General features: G+C 43.8%; 1 protein-coding gene across 1 annotated transcript in view; it reads right to left on the bottom strand.

Moving 5' to 3' along the window:
- PROM2 (prominin 2) overlaps positions 1–15,071 on the bottom strand; it is a 379,221-nt gene that overhangs the window by 266,384 nt on the left and 97,766 nt on the right. The window contains exon 4 of the mRNA XM_086943323.1: positions 7,085–7,205. Within this exon, the coding sequence (XP_086799449.1) occupies positions 7,085–7,205 (121 nt within the window). The remainder of the gene's footprint in view (positions 1–7,084; positions 7,206–15,071) is intronic.

Genomic DNA, 15,071 nt, shown 5'->3' with positions numbered 1-15,071 from the left:
CCTTGAATCTTTGGGAGGAAAGAGGTGAACCAATTTAGTACTGACCCTGATAAGCCCATTCTATATTTCAGGAGGTCTAGATTATCATTTTTGATGGTGTCAAAAGCCGAAGATAGGTCAAGCAGGATTAGCAGACAGGTTTCGTTCTGGGCTAGGGTTTTTAGTGTGTCATCTACTATGTGGATCATAGCTGATTCAGTACTATACCCTGTACGAAAGCCAGATTGGTAGTGGTTGAGCAGGTTGAGATGGGCGATGTGGTTATTCAGGTGGATGCGTACACATTTTTCTAAGAGTTTATCCATAGATGGGATGTTGGAGATTGGGCAGTAATTATTTAAGACCATGAGGTCAGGCGATGGTTTCTTTAGGATGGGGGACACTTGCCCAGATTTAAGAATTTCAGGAATGATTCCTTGAAGTAGAGAGGCATTGATAATCCGTGTTCAAAGTGGCAGCAGCAGCAGGATGAAGTCTTTTTGGTAATTTGCAGGAAGAAGGTCTGTGAAGTGGTTGGAGGGGTCCAAGGACTTGAGCGCTTTTAATATTGCCTCTCCACCGGAAGTTATGGAGGAGGACCATGCAGCGTTATTTTAGAGGGCGAACTTAGGTGTGCAACGATTGAGGTTGCTGGAGGGGCAGATGAAGTGTCCTTCTGAGTGTCAGTATGAGTTACTAAGGCATTAAGTAGGTCCGTCTTCAAGTATTCTGTCTTCCTCGAGAAGAAGGGGGCAAATTCTTTGCAGCTGTGTAGTGCGCATTGTCTAGCTTGGGGGCGGGGGGTGAGGAAAACCAATAGATTGTGTTTTGACTAGTACTAATAGTTTTTGGCTTGGTCTAAAAGATTTTCCAAAAAAGTTTGCTTTTGAATGTCTGATGTTTCTATAGTAGGAGTTTCTGGTGGCTCATAGCAGCTTAAGGTTGTCAGGGGATGGTGATGATCTCCATCGACGTTCAATTAGTCTTAGGGTTCGTCTGTCCTCATTGAGTCCACCATCGTACAAGGGTTTTGAATTTTTTGTGGAGAGCCTCTTCTGTTGTAACGGAGCAGTTGTGTCTAATATCGTGGTCATAGAGTTAAAGTAGTGGTTTGTCAAAGCTTGAACATCAGATAAGCCTTCCGGGAGGGGCAGGAGGTTGACACTGGAGGATGTGAGTAGGTCCGTGTTGGCGTTTTCTTTAGGTTCCTTTTCCATATTTTAGGTCTTGTCAGTGGCGTCACTAGGGGGGTGCGGGGGGTGCGGACCGCACCGGGTGACACCAGCATGTGGGGGTGACACCGTCTATTGTATGTCTCTGTGTCCAATTAAATTTTAGCTATAATACGACGTCGGCGTCCCGTCCGGACGTCGATGACGTTCGAAACGTCACTCACGTGATGTGGCTGCTCCCAGACCCGCCGTTTTTATCAGCCCGCACTGCCCTCGCCCACCACTACACGTGCCTAAAATGTAAGCACTGCCACTGCTGTTTCTTTGTCTAGGCAGTCCATCATCATCATCTCATCACCACCAGCAGCAGCAGGTAAGGAAGCGCCTCGGGGTGGGGTGGGGGCTGGGCGGAGCGCGACTCCTCTCAAGTGCAGAGGCCCGGACCGTGTGCAGCCAAAGCCGCCCGTCACTGCACCAAAGCAAGCAATGCACAGGTGTGAAAAGTGCATCTGGGCTCCCTCGTGCATGAGAAGCCCTTCCTCAGATAAGAGTGCAAGCAACCTCTCGCAAAGCGCCTCGGCGCCGTGGAGAGTACGTGCTATATACACATGCCCGCTTATCATGGATCATGCATGCAGCATTTGACCAGGAATAGGGTGGTTGAAGAGGTGAGGGGTGGGGGTTACTTATTTAGGTTAGTTTGTGTGTGAAGACCATGAATAAATCCAGCGGCATATTTTCAAATGTTTGTTCTGGATTAAAACATTTCTGTTATTTATGTCATATTTGTATACAAGCAGTTATATACATAGAAAGTTCTCCCAGAACAACCAGCCCTTCCTTCCTTCCACGCCCCCCCCCCCCCCCACCCCCCAGGCAAAAGAAGGTACAACTACAAGAAGACACTCTTCTGCCACACAGTGGCTACTGCTGGCTTAAACGCCTCTGGGCGCTAGGGCTTTAGTGTCTCCTCGTAGACTCTCTGTAAAATATTCTTTGTGTCTTTGTGGACCTGGGTTAGGTGCACAGGGATTGGTGATGGCCTACATGGATTTCACGAGTGACAGTTAAGTGTTTTCCCCAGTATAATCGGGGCGAGAGATGCCAGAACATTAAAAGAGTTATTTAACCATAAAACGGACCTTTGTGATACAGTGCACGCATTTTGCATTCTCTATAATGCTCTAAAATGTATTGTATTGTCTGCGGGATATAAATAATATTTCCTTTCGGTCACTGATTGCAGGCTGTCCTTTTCCTCCAGGAGCCGTTTTATTATAAAATGTGAGGCATTCTTCCGGTGCGTGGTTGATTTGTAAGATATCTCTGCGGGTTGGGCAAATGCTGCGGCGATTGGTGTGCAACCTCTGCAGAGTAGTGTGTTCTTTCAACTGTGGCTCAGCATATCCTTTGCAGGTGCTGATAAAAGGAGTACCATTGTAATAGGCGATCCTAGCACCTAGCACCTTGCGCTTAAAATACATATGTCTGTTTGTGTCCTTTAAAGATTGGCAGTGACGCCACGCGAGTTGGGCCAGTAAAGAAACATATCACTCTGGGTTTAAACCCCTTTAGTTCCAGACGCCGGTCAGCTCAGGCACGCGGTCGCTGCTTTCAAACGAACTGCGAACAGACTACAGAGGTGTGCCTGGTAACGTAAAATACAGAAACACCCCCCGATTTTGCAAAAAAAAAAAACCGAGGCCCCGGGGGCACGCGCCATTTCCTCCATCGCTTCTTGCACCCAAGAGGCAATTGATCCACTCGGGATGGTGATCAGGCATACTGACCATGCAGTGGACCGACCACCCCCCCCCCCCGCAGCTTCCACGTGCATTATTATGTGTGTTTAGTGTCTCGCCCCCTTTATACCTCAACTTACTGCCCCCCTATTACCCCCCGCACCCCACCGTGCTTGAGGGTCTTCTTGTTTAGGTCGTTTACCAGGGCCCCTGAGAGGAAACCGGGGAATCAGGTGGCAATTGGGGCCCCAAACCTTGAACTGATTTTTTTTGAAAAACAGGGATCATTCTGCCTAGTGCACACTGGTGTCCCAAAGGATCGTGCATTGTCCGAAGTAATATGTGTGCGATTCTAAATATATGTAAATTCAATGTGCGCCACCCCCTACTTTACAGCCTGCTGAGGAGAACTGTGCCAAGTACATGTTCCCTTTAATTTGGTTTTAACTGCACGTCCCTTCCCGCCCCAGACACCACACTGTTGAGCTAGTCTTACTTTGCAGCAAAATGTACCCCCAAAATAACTAAAGTCTGATCGGTGTCATAATAAAAATGGGGGTATTTTATGCAGTGACACCACATGCACAATTGCCCGCACGAGTGCGCGTTGTTAATACACAACTGAATGTTGTTAGTTATTCAAGCACTGGGAGGGTGGCCAGCTCAGTCGGTGGCATGGGGGGCAGACAGTAGATCTGTGCAGCAAGTGCACAACCCACCATGCTGTCTGTGCGGCAAGTACTCTAATAGGGAACCCCAGCCTGCAGACATCATTTAAAAGGGACAAATTGCTATTTTGTGTTTTCTTATGGTAGCGCTTCGCTTAATGGTGTGACAATCTAAGCACTTCTACAAATGATCTTTGATTATTAATGTTTACAATCAGTATAACAAGTTTGCAGGGGCCAAAGTACAGCAACTCCGGAACCAAAATGTACCTTTATTTTGGGGTTAATTTTACTCCCAAGGTGGGATTTCTTTTAATTTAGGTTTATTCAGGGGGGGAGTTCTGTGGAGCAGGTGGGCGCACATACAGACCACAGAGTGCAGACGGGGTGCGGTGGGCACAGGGGGGCGCACTTCATATTGCACTGCAGAGATGGGTAGGGTGCATAGATGGGGGATACAAGACTGCTGAGAGGGGGTGGGCAGAAGGCGATAGTGGGACTGCTGAAAGGGGATTTGTGGGCTGAAACAGAGGACAAACTGAGTGCAGAGGACAAACTGGGACTGCTGGAGGGGTGTGGGGGCTGGAGGTAAGAGGAGGGGCACACAGGGACTGCTCATAGAGTCTGGCCATGGGAACTGGGAATGGGGTGCGGGTAATATGGGAAGACGGGTGTGCAGAGAAAGGAAGTGACATGGGGTAAGTCGTGAGGGGGTGACACCATGAGTTACCCGCACTGGGTGACACCAACCCTAGTGACGCCACCCAGTAGGTAGTGCTCAGTGTAATTTTACTGATTCCTTTATGAAGAATGTGATGGAATGGTGGTCAGACCAAGCACAGGGGAGAATTGTTGCAGGTTGAATGGATTCAGCATTTGAAATAACCAAATCAAGGATTGAGCCTTTGTCATGTGTGGGGATGTTGCATATTTGGATACGGTCATGGTCCGAGAGGAATGCTTTGAGGCTATTAACCGCAGTGTCATTAAGGTCATTCCAATGGAGATTGAGATCTCCAAGGAATATTTGGGTACTTTGTTGTCCAATATTTGTAGTCACGATATCCATGAATTATTCGATGAAGGTGAGATTGTCACCTGGAGTGTGGTAAAATGTGTGCAGTGAACAGATTTGTTTGTTGTTACTTGTGATATCTATACAGAGGTATTCACACAAAGATTGTATTGTTGTGAATGTAGTAACAACATAATCTTTTGCTTTTGTGCATTGCACACTCCAGAGTGATGTATTTAAGGGGGCTCTCATGTGGGGATAGAGAAGGAGGAAGAAGCGTACTGTGGGAGGGGTAATTGCCTAGGATCATGCAGTGTGGTCGGATGGTGGCCAGGATTGATGAAAGGTTTTTGTGCAATTCAGTTGCAACATGATTGTCTTGTTCTCTCTTCCATTTTAGATCAAGGCTTGATGCTTTGTATTTAATTTGTTGAGGTGCTAAATTGGTGCATTATTTTAAATATATGCAGGCCATGCATGGTTCATAAGGATTGGTGGTAGTGGTGTTTGGGGTGAGTGATGTTTAAGGCAGAAGTTAAAATGAAAACCAGTGCTCCCACCTTTAGTCTGTGCAATGAGACCATTACTCCATGAAACTAAAAGTCATTATTCATTGTCATCCATTTTTGTATTAATTTATCAATCCACTCCTCCTCCATCAGACCATTCATTCAGTCCATTACCTGTATTATAAAGACACTTCAAAATTCAGAACAGTTTCTTTCTTTCAATTGTGATCTTTGCAACACATTTCTTCTGAATATGTTAAATTATACCATTGCATTGAGTGGCAATTGTTAAAAATGACAGATTCGAATCATGACCTTGGAAACATTCATTCCCCTGCCACCACCGCACAGACGGCGAAGCTATTAGTGCACCAAGAGGAAAGTTAGTTGTGTTTTGATCCTGTATGTGGCCTTGTGTATTACTACATATAGAGCAACATTATAGCCTTTGCTTCTGTACAGGACACACTTCGACCAAATATTGTTCACAGTGATCTCATGGGATATTGAAGGCAAAGGATGCTCTGTGAAAAAAATAATTGCTTACATCAAACAATGTGGTCAAGTAGAAGCCGGGATTGATGCAAGGTTTCCCGATTTCCTGCTGTGCAATTCATCCACTGCATTGCTACCTCATTTTCTCTCGCATTTTAGATCAAAGCTTAATGCTTTATGTTTAATTTCTTGAGATGCTAAACCAGTTCACTGTGTTAAATACATCCTGGCCATGCATGTTTCATAAGGATTGCTGGTAGTAGTGTTTGGAGATGGTGATGCTTTAATGCAGAAGCTAAAATAAAAACTAGAGAAATCACCCTTGGTCAGTGCTTCAAGACCATTTGCTGCACATAGCTATAAGTCTTTATTCATATTCGTATACAGCATACTTCACCCATGCTGTCCCTGAGGGGAATGGAATCTCTATCCAATGGATATCAGCGTTAACTCTGAAACCGTTCCCCCTTCCTTGTTTGTCACTGTGCTCCCACCCATACCACCTGACCTTGGAATCAATACCAGCCTAGCGGCTCTCTTCTCAGCACAATCATTACAGTTCACCACTTCTGCATCAAGGCTTAACTGTGACTCAAAATAATCTGGAATCAGGGGAATACTTACCTTGGCGAACTGCAGAGATGCCCTCTGCCAAGGAACAATTTGACTTCACCATTGCTTCTTCAGAGTGCCCGATGCAGAGAAACTGCATACATTCATGAGGTTTATGAGGTGTAGCACCACAACCCGTGGCATTCCAGGGACCAGAAAGGAGCAATTACCCTTGGTTTCCTGTTGATCAAAACCTCCCACCTTCTACTGGTAATATAGTATAATAAGTATTATGTTGAGGCCTACCTTGGCTTTGGCACAACAATTCAGGGCCTAAGGGGTGTGATGGGCAAGATATTTCTAGGTATGCCTTCATAGCATTAGTCTCTTATGCTCCCTTTCCTTATCCTGAGGCCAGGGGTGCCCAATCATGCCACCCAGTGGTGTAGCATGACAAGAAAATAGACCTCAATGAGTCTCCCCAGCCGTCCGAACCTGTCCACAGAGCTCTTTGGGCTGGAAACACTAGGCTCTGCTTGCATAACATGATGGAAAGGGGCATGTTAGACCGCTACCTCACATGAAAGCACAACTCATATTTGGCAGATACGAAAGTCCTGAGTGATACACAGATGTACTCACACGGCATTTGAAAAAAAATTGATTAACATACACTCAACTCTTTTAAGAAAAACATGCCAACCTTTGGCATGGTCATATGTACTCATCTAACATATGTTAGATACACAACATTAAAGCCCACTGAGATGAGATGATGGACTTACCTTATGTTGTCGACGGGAAATCCCACAGTGGTAGTCAGGAGAATTCAACTGATGTCTCTCTGAGAACATCACCATGAGACATAGACTCTCATGACCTGTCATCTGTGGAAGCCCAAGAAACACACCTGAAACACTGTAAATTGATGAGGCATGGACAGAGAGCTCACCTGAGGGATGTTGTCCAGAAAGAGTCTGAATCCCTGCAGGGAGTTTGGGATAACACGGACACTGGGCTCCATCTCCTTAGTCGTCCTCTCGTTTGTAGCAAATGCACAAATAACACCCGCCCTGTGTAGAGAAGAACAGTAGTATTTTTTTAGGTAGAATTAAAGGGTCCCGAATGAATCCAGAATGGATGATGAGCTTGGTGCAGAAAGATTGGCTCTTGTAATTAGGCGGGGTCAACAATTGATACTATTTCAGAGGGAAGTGCAAGTCACAGCGAAGGAGCCTTACAAGATCACAGGGGTAGAAAAAGTTTGCAACTACATACAACTCTGCCTCTCTAATTAACTCGATGGCAGGGGATCTAGCTAAGGGTCCACAGTGAACCATTAACTTCGACCTATGAGATCTAGGGAGTTTAAGCCTGGGCTAGGATAGCTAAGTTGAGATGGTGGCTCACAACCATCCCCTTAAGGGATGCTTGATGGAAGATTAGGGACCCTCTCTCATATTCATCATTTAGACAGAATAGAGGTAAGGGATGGACGTTTCCCCCTCAAGGGATCAAAGGGACTCGTATGCAATATAGGAAATCATGTTTTAATTGTGAATTTTTGAGATTCTTATGCAATAATTTGTAAACATTTTTTATTGGTTTATGTGACCTAAAATACAACGTGATGTGATTCATTCCAAAGTAAAGTACGGTGTCTTGGTTTCTTACGCTGGTACAAATACAGCACAACACACAGAATGCCTAATTATTCAGTTTTTTTGGTTGAATTTGTATGCAGGACCTGTCCAAGGTAAGGTCAGGCAAGAGTCCAGATTTCTTCCAACGGGTGTGGACATAGGACATTGGATTCCTACTGCTAGCAGCAGCAATTTTGCAGCTGCCTCTGTGAAGCCTGAATGTACAAGGCAGCAAAATGGCAGGTTCTTCTGGAGGGTGAGCCCACTTGGTGACTCAATTCACCAAGTTTTTTCCAAGTGTAGGGTTGACTTTGAAGTATTCCTCCTACCTTATGCATATGTTTTTATGCCTGATTCACAGAACACAAAACTCGTGTAAATGCCTGTAGTACAAAAGTGCAGAGCATAAATTCATGTACCCTTGTTTTTCAGCTTATTTCACAAAGTTGGACTTTACCAGGGTGTATTAAAGGCACGGTCGAAGAACGTCTGTCCAAATGGAGTGAAAACACATTCAGTGACTAATTTAGATTTTAGATGGTAATGAGAAATCCTCAGACGGAGAGTGGATATTTTACTATTTCAGTGGATTCACATCTTGATTCATCACTTTCTTCTGAATTTGAAGGAGTATCTATTACCATCCATTGGTGCTGCTAGTCTTAAAGTTGATGAATAAATATCAATCAATATGTGCGAATTCCAGTGTTCACGGGATGTGAAAGACAGTGCTCAAGCAGCAGGTTAAAACAAGCATTTGCAATGCACTAGGTCTCGCATTATAAAAGTTTGAGCTGTTGGCATTGCTAATAATAATGCAACATTGGCAGCTCAAAGATTCAGTAATGTGAGACCTATTGAATTACAATTGTTTTTTTTTATATAGCACGAACTACACACACAGCCACACACACAACCACACGAAGCATTGGCATAGCCAATAGTTCTCGCTATTGGGACCTTCTAAATATTTATTTATGCAGCATAATAGCCTTTGTGCAACCAGATCAACTGTTGCATGGCTAAATAATTATAAGGTCCCAAAGGCGAAACCTATTGGCTATGACAAAGCTTGGTGTGGTTGTGTGTGTGTGTGGGGGGTGTGTGGATGTGTGTTGTGGTGTGCTTGGGAGTGGTCGTGTGTGTGGTTGTGTGTGTGTGGTTGTGTTTGTGTGTGCTTGTGTGTGCTTGTGGTTGTGTGTTGTTGAGTGGCCTCCTAACAATGTTCTTTGAATAGAAGGAGGAAAGTCTGCCAGTTTCCGTCATAATGCTGCAAGGATAACCGCCTAGACTGAGTGTCGCACATGCAGCACTGTGTCCTGATGACTTATTTGATGCATTGCATAAAAAGGTACTGAACTTCACTCTGAGTGAGCAGTGGTTATTTATTTTAATGACAGATAGATAAATAAAGACATTTTTATCGGAATACCACGCAGGCAGAAGGGCACATTTGTTTTGGTAGGCTCTGGGAGATTGTAATTTACCAAGAATCACAGAATGTTGAACCTTAAACTTGAACTTGGTTCCCTAGTTCCAGAGTCTGCAGTGGCATGACAATTCTCACATACCTTGTCAAGCAGTTCCAAATATACATGATAACAGCACGTAAGTGCAGAGCTCCCTGAGTCAGTCTCTGCATTGCATGAACTGTGTCTTATTGCAGGCAGGTATCGGTGGGCTCGCTTAGTGACCCTGGTGCACGCAAGTAAAATTAACCCCCTCTCTTTCGGTGACATATTAAAATAGAGCCATGACAGAAGTTTACATTGCTCTTAACAAGCACGGGTCAGAGATGTGCCTATATGATTGCAGGATGAGAGATATGTGATGCGAGTCACGGCCTGCGGCCGTGAAAAGTGAAGTGAATAATTAGGGGAGGGAGGCTGATGCCTTTCATGTGGGGAAATGCTTGTGCTTGTTAGGTCACGTGATTCACGTGAACTGTTAGAAATCCGCCTGGTTAGGTAATTTTTTGGTTGAACAGTAATAGGTCTCTCTACGAGACCTAAAAACTGAAATATAAGGTGACTGTGAAATTCTTCAAAAATGTCCTAACCTTGGCCCTAGGTACTGTATACAATGCAATGAACACTTAGGTTAGGAAAACTGGTGTTCCTAAGCTTTTTTTGTAACTGCATGCACAATTTATGACATGCATGACTTAGATATTCTTAAGTCAGGAGGTTTTGAGAAAAACACCAAATGGGTGCGCATGCTGTTCTTAATTTGTGCTGGAAAATGCAGGTGGTGGGCACCAGCACTCGTTTTTGTTGACCCAGGCTTATTTTTGTTTATCAGATATTGAACCTGATTTAGACCCTGGCAGCCAAATTAAGAAATCACTGCTAGCCCTACGGTGATTTCTATGCCCTTACAGGAGGCACTGCCTCGACAGCTCCTGTGGGGGTCCTGAAAGTTTGGTGCATAGCTGTCTGTTTTTAGACAGTCACACAGAAAGTTTTGCGCACGTTTGTTTCTGAAAAACCAAAAACTAATGGCTCCCACTCCTTTGGAGTTTTCTTCCAGTTTTGAGGGTCATTGTTTTTGTTTTTCTATTTGTGACGACAAATAGAAAAAAAAGGACATTACACTATAAATAGGGTGGGCAGTCTGATACTATCACTCATATTGCCCCTTCCTCATCTAGCCATTGAAGTCAGTTTTCTGAATGTGGAGACAGCAGGGTCATCGCCACTGGAATACTGGCGATCCGCTGACTCAGAATAGAGCGAGCAGACCGAGGGTTTGGAGGGCATGATAGTGTACCCTGTCGGCCATCCTCAAAATAAGGCTCTTCAACCCTAAACAAGAGAGAGTAAGGCAGCAAAAGGAGATAGAAGGAGGAAAGGAAAGATAAGAAAACAGTAGCAAAGGGAGAAACCGGGATAGAGATTGAGAGAAACAGGAAGTATAGGGTGATGGAAGAAAGAGGCATGAAGTCAAATCAAGACTAGGCATCATATCAGCAAACCCAGCATCCACAGGTTCTGACAGTGGGCTCCCTAAGAACAACTGTGGGCACCTGCACATATATTTTTTAAACCAATTAAGCCCTGCATATATTCATGGGTGTACTTTAAGCTAGTAATAATTACACCTTTTTTGGGTTTGGTCCAAAGACTATCCACAATAGCTACATACACAAGAAACTGCATAAGGGGAAAACAAGGCAACATTTATTTATCTACAGACTGCACAGTTTAAAATAACTTTATAAAATTGTGTTTGACTACAGGGAGGAATCAAGATCGATAGAGAGAAATAATGTTGCATATTTTGAACGAAGCAAGCGGGTAAACATATTTCTATGCAATACTAAGAGAATATCGTTAAAACAGAGGGATAAACAGATTCTCGAAACGAGTTAGCAAGAGATGTGAGCAGAGTGGGGAAGTTGAAAGAAGGAACGGGAGTGTGTTTTCAAGTTTGATGGTTGTACTACTGAAAATCAGCACCAAAAATATTGTGGTACAAGAATATCGAGGCACGAAATATTGAGAAGTAAGTGCAGGCATAGATTTACTATTCCTAACACCATATCTACGTACCTTGAAGACATATGTGCCACATTTGTGTATATTGGTGCAGTTAGGTATAAAGAGAGCTAAATTGAATTGCCTGTCGATATTTGTTTTTGATATTTTTTATCTTGATATTCTGTCCCAACGGTATTGTGGGTTCGATATTCACAGTGCACACCTGGCTTGATCTACACTTTTTTACACTTTTGGGGCCTTATTTATGAAGGCCTTGCGCCGCCGGTGCGCCACTTTTAAAATGGGAAAAAGTGACGCACCGGCAGCGCAAGTCCTTCATAAATAAGGCCCTAGGTTTCTTGTGGATCAGCTTGTGCTTCACTATTTCGCGCTGTCCATCATGCAGCAGGTTGCCCATAAGATATCGTACTTTCATTGTTGTATTTTATACCAGGGATTAGTCATTTGGTAGAACAAATAGCCAAACTATGGGCAGGGCCATGTAGATTATGTGGCAGCAGAGGGCCAAATTAGGCAGCAAGAAAAGGCAAATTATGCAGCACAACCCAACACATTCTGTGACAGTATTGCTTACCAGTGTGACTCCCGCATACAGCAATCACCAACTTAAAGGCGATGAGTTTACTTATGCAAAGGATAAGCAACGTGTTTTCCATGTGCGGAGCTTTTTTTGGGGTGAGAGTCGCAGCAATGATGAGTTGGAGTCCTTGAAGCGATGGCTCAGCCATAAATTGAGATTTTGCAGTGTTATTTGTCATTTTCATTTTCTTCAGAGGAGGATAGAGTGATGAGTGAATGAAGGAAAAAGTGAACCTAGGGACAGATGTAGCAGTCCCAAATTTGAAAACATTAAGGGGCAATTTGGTCATCAACTGATTTGTGAATGGGAATGCAATTTGCGATGTAAGCTATTTTCTAACAGGCCACATTGCAAATTCTCCATGTGCAGTAACTCACAAAACGACTTGCCTAAAGCATATTCATTTGTCACGTCACAATTTTTGACCCCCTGTGATTGGCTGCAAATTCAGGAATGAAGGCATACAAGGGGCAGCAGACCCTAGTCCCTATATTTGCCCCGCAAAACGTGAACATTTTTTAAAGGAAGCCCTTGTCCATTAAAGGTACAGGTCCCGATTTCAGTATTTTTTTCTCTCATTTGGGAAATTATTGGGATGACCACACAGTAGACTTCTGGGCCACTGCCTGTTCCCCCCCAAACTGGCAGACATGATTCACAAAGGGAAAGGGAAGCACAACCCACCACCCCAACTCAGAGGCCGATACATCATCAATGATTTTGGACCACAATTCTGGTCACAAAAAATTGATTCATCTCTTTCCAAATCACTTACAGATGGGCATGCCTTGCTCACACCCCATCTTATTTGCAAAAGGATCACAAATGCCTTGTTACAAGTCAGAAAGAATTTTCCGGCTCATAAAAAGAGCTTTTGAAGATTAGGAGAAAGCCTCTTGCAGTTGCAAACCTTGCGATTTTGTTGAAAGCAGGGTTTGAGATTGTACGTCTGGCTCCTAGAGCCCATTCACTCAGGTGACCAAATGTGTACGGTGTTCTTTAGTTGTACCCCTTCATGAAGGCACGTCCTAATAAGATCACTTTTCACAGGATTCCTGAATCAGGGCTAGACTGGCCGCAATCGGCATCAGGCGCTTTCCCCGGAGGCTGGAAGGGCGTGGGCTGGTTTTGCAGCAGTGGGGGCCAGTTTGTAACTAGGGGCCAGTTTTGCAGTAGTGTTGCAATATCATCCCGCAGTAACAAAAGCAGCAGTGCTTGACTTTTGTGCCCCCCCGGGTGCTGGTCCTATAAAAATTGACATGGCTGCTTTGAATTCCCAGGCCTGTCCTGAACCGCTTGTGATCGGGTTCAGATTGCGAGTTAGGGCTCTGAGTGTTTCATGGTCTGAGGCCTTTGCTCCCAGGGCTCTACCTTAGAGTTCCAGTCTCTTGAAAAACTGTGGACTAATCAAGTAAGTGGACACGGAGGGAAGGTTTTTGGTTGGGGTGTATGTCAAAATATCCACTACAGAAATATAACCTGCACATATATAGACTCCAAAATATCGACTGCCGCAACATCATCAAGGTAAGTTTATATAGGGAATTATGAATTTACTATCCTAACCCCAATATACTTATATACTTACCTTCATGATATAGTGCAAGGTGATATTTTGAAGTCAAAATATGTTTAGGTTGATATTTAATACTCAGAATGTTGGTACCTCACCTCTGGTTGGGTATAGTGTGCTGCCAGTTTCTGCAGATATGATGGACCATCTGAGGGATGATCCTCTTTAGATTGGGTGGGTATTTGAACCAGAAAAAGGTAAGCATGAATATAATAAGTAGCAACTTAACATACTTTTCCATGGGTTGAAGGTTATCATGCTTGTGGGGTTTGCAGTAGGGGAAGATGTAGAGAAGCAATTGAATCACTTCTCTATAATTGTCACAATATCGCCACACATTCTAAGTGGTGAACGGAATTAACAACTAGTTAATTGTAATTGTAAGAATTGTTTCAAAGTAAAGCTAATGAGAAAATCAAAGCTGAGATTTCGAGCAGAAGGCAGACGAATATTACTTATTGGAGGAAGCACAGGGGGCTGGATGAGACAAATATCCCTTCGTTGGAGGGAATTAAGCAAAGACAATGATTTGCTTCAGCTCCCTCTCAACAACAAGGAAGCAGAAAAACAAACATGAGTGAGAGGTGAACGTGAAGTTTAGAATGGGAAGGGAGGGACATTGGTGAATAGTTTGCATATAAATGAAGGACCACACATAAGATGAAATAGCGGAATCAGGAAAAATGTGTAAATAGAGAAGTCACAGAACCAAAAATCAGGTCATCACACACATGATTGGAAATAGAAAGGTAGGGGTACAGATAATTTTTCAAGCAATCGAAGATAAGCAAGACTCGATGTTGAAAGAAAATCAAACAGTAATAGACCTAATAAACCAAGAAAAGGGAAGACTATGAAAAAGAGAAGTACAAACAACCTCAGCAAATACAAAGATAATTTGTTGGCATGCTTGAAGAAGAGAGCAAGGTGAAGAGGGGATAACCACTGAGCTGGAGAGGGGCTTTAGACCAGAGCACGAATGGCTGCATGAGTTGTGACTTTAGTTCATAAAGGTAAGCATATTGATTGAAGTGCAGTTTGCAATCAACTGTTCCACTTGCACAAGTGTGATAGATCCATCATATAAACAGCTAGATAAAACACGGAGCATTTTCACTATAGATTATGATTTTATGAGTTTTGCCTTATTGTCATGGTACCAAAACATTCGTTTTCTGACAGTTTTAAATATGGTGTCAAAGTGGGACCTCAGTGCCAAAGAGGCAGGTCCAATCCCTTGGCTGTAGAATGGGAGTCGACAATTATGGTGCCCAGCAAGGCAATGCTTGGATTCAACGACATGTAGAATGAAAGGTCACCAGTGTCTAAGTGTGCAGAATGTTCCATCTCTACAGTGGGAAGCATTTCTGTACTTCCAAACTGGGGTGTTTCAAAGAGTTTTTGAACATTTGCTGCTGTGTCTGGACCTTCCTTCCTGGGTCCTCAACAGCCCCATCACCATTCTCTCACCTACAAAAACGTCACAATTTTTGTAGCAAAAACCTGTGGTTGTCTCCATCCTTCTTCTTCCATTGCAGCTCACCCTTATGCCCTTCATTTCACAACACCTCCATATCAACATCAAAGTTTGCACCTCTCTCAGCATCCGTTGAACATACCACCCCATGCTTGCAATCCCTCTC

Source organism: Lissotriton vulgaris, chromosome 11, assembly GCF_964263255.1.
Source record: "Lissotriton vulgaris chromosome 11, aLisVul1.2, whole genome shotgun sequence".
Classification (NCBI taxonomy): domain Eukaryota; kingdom Metazoa; phylum Chordata; class Amphibia; order Caudata; family Salamandridae; genus Lissotriton; species Lissotriton vulgaris.
This window is presented reverse-complemented; position numbering and strand designations above follow the sequence as displayed.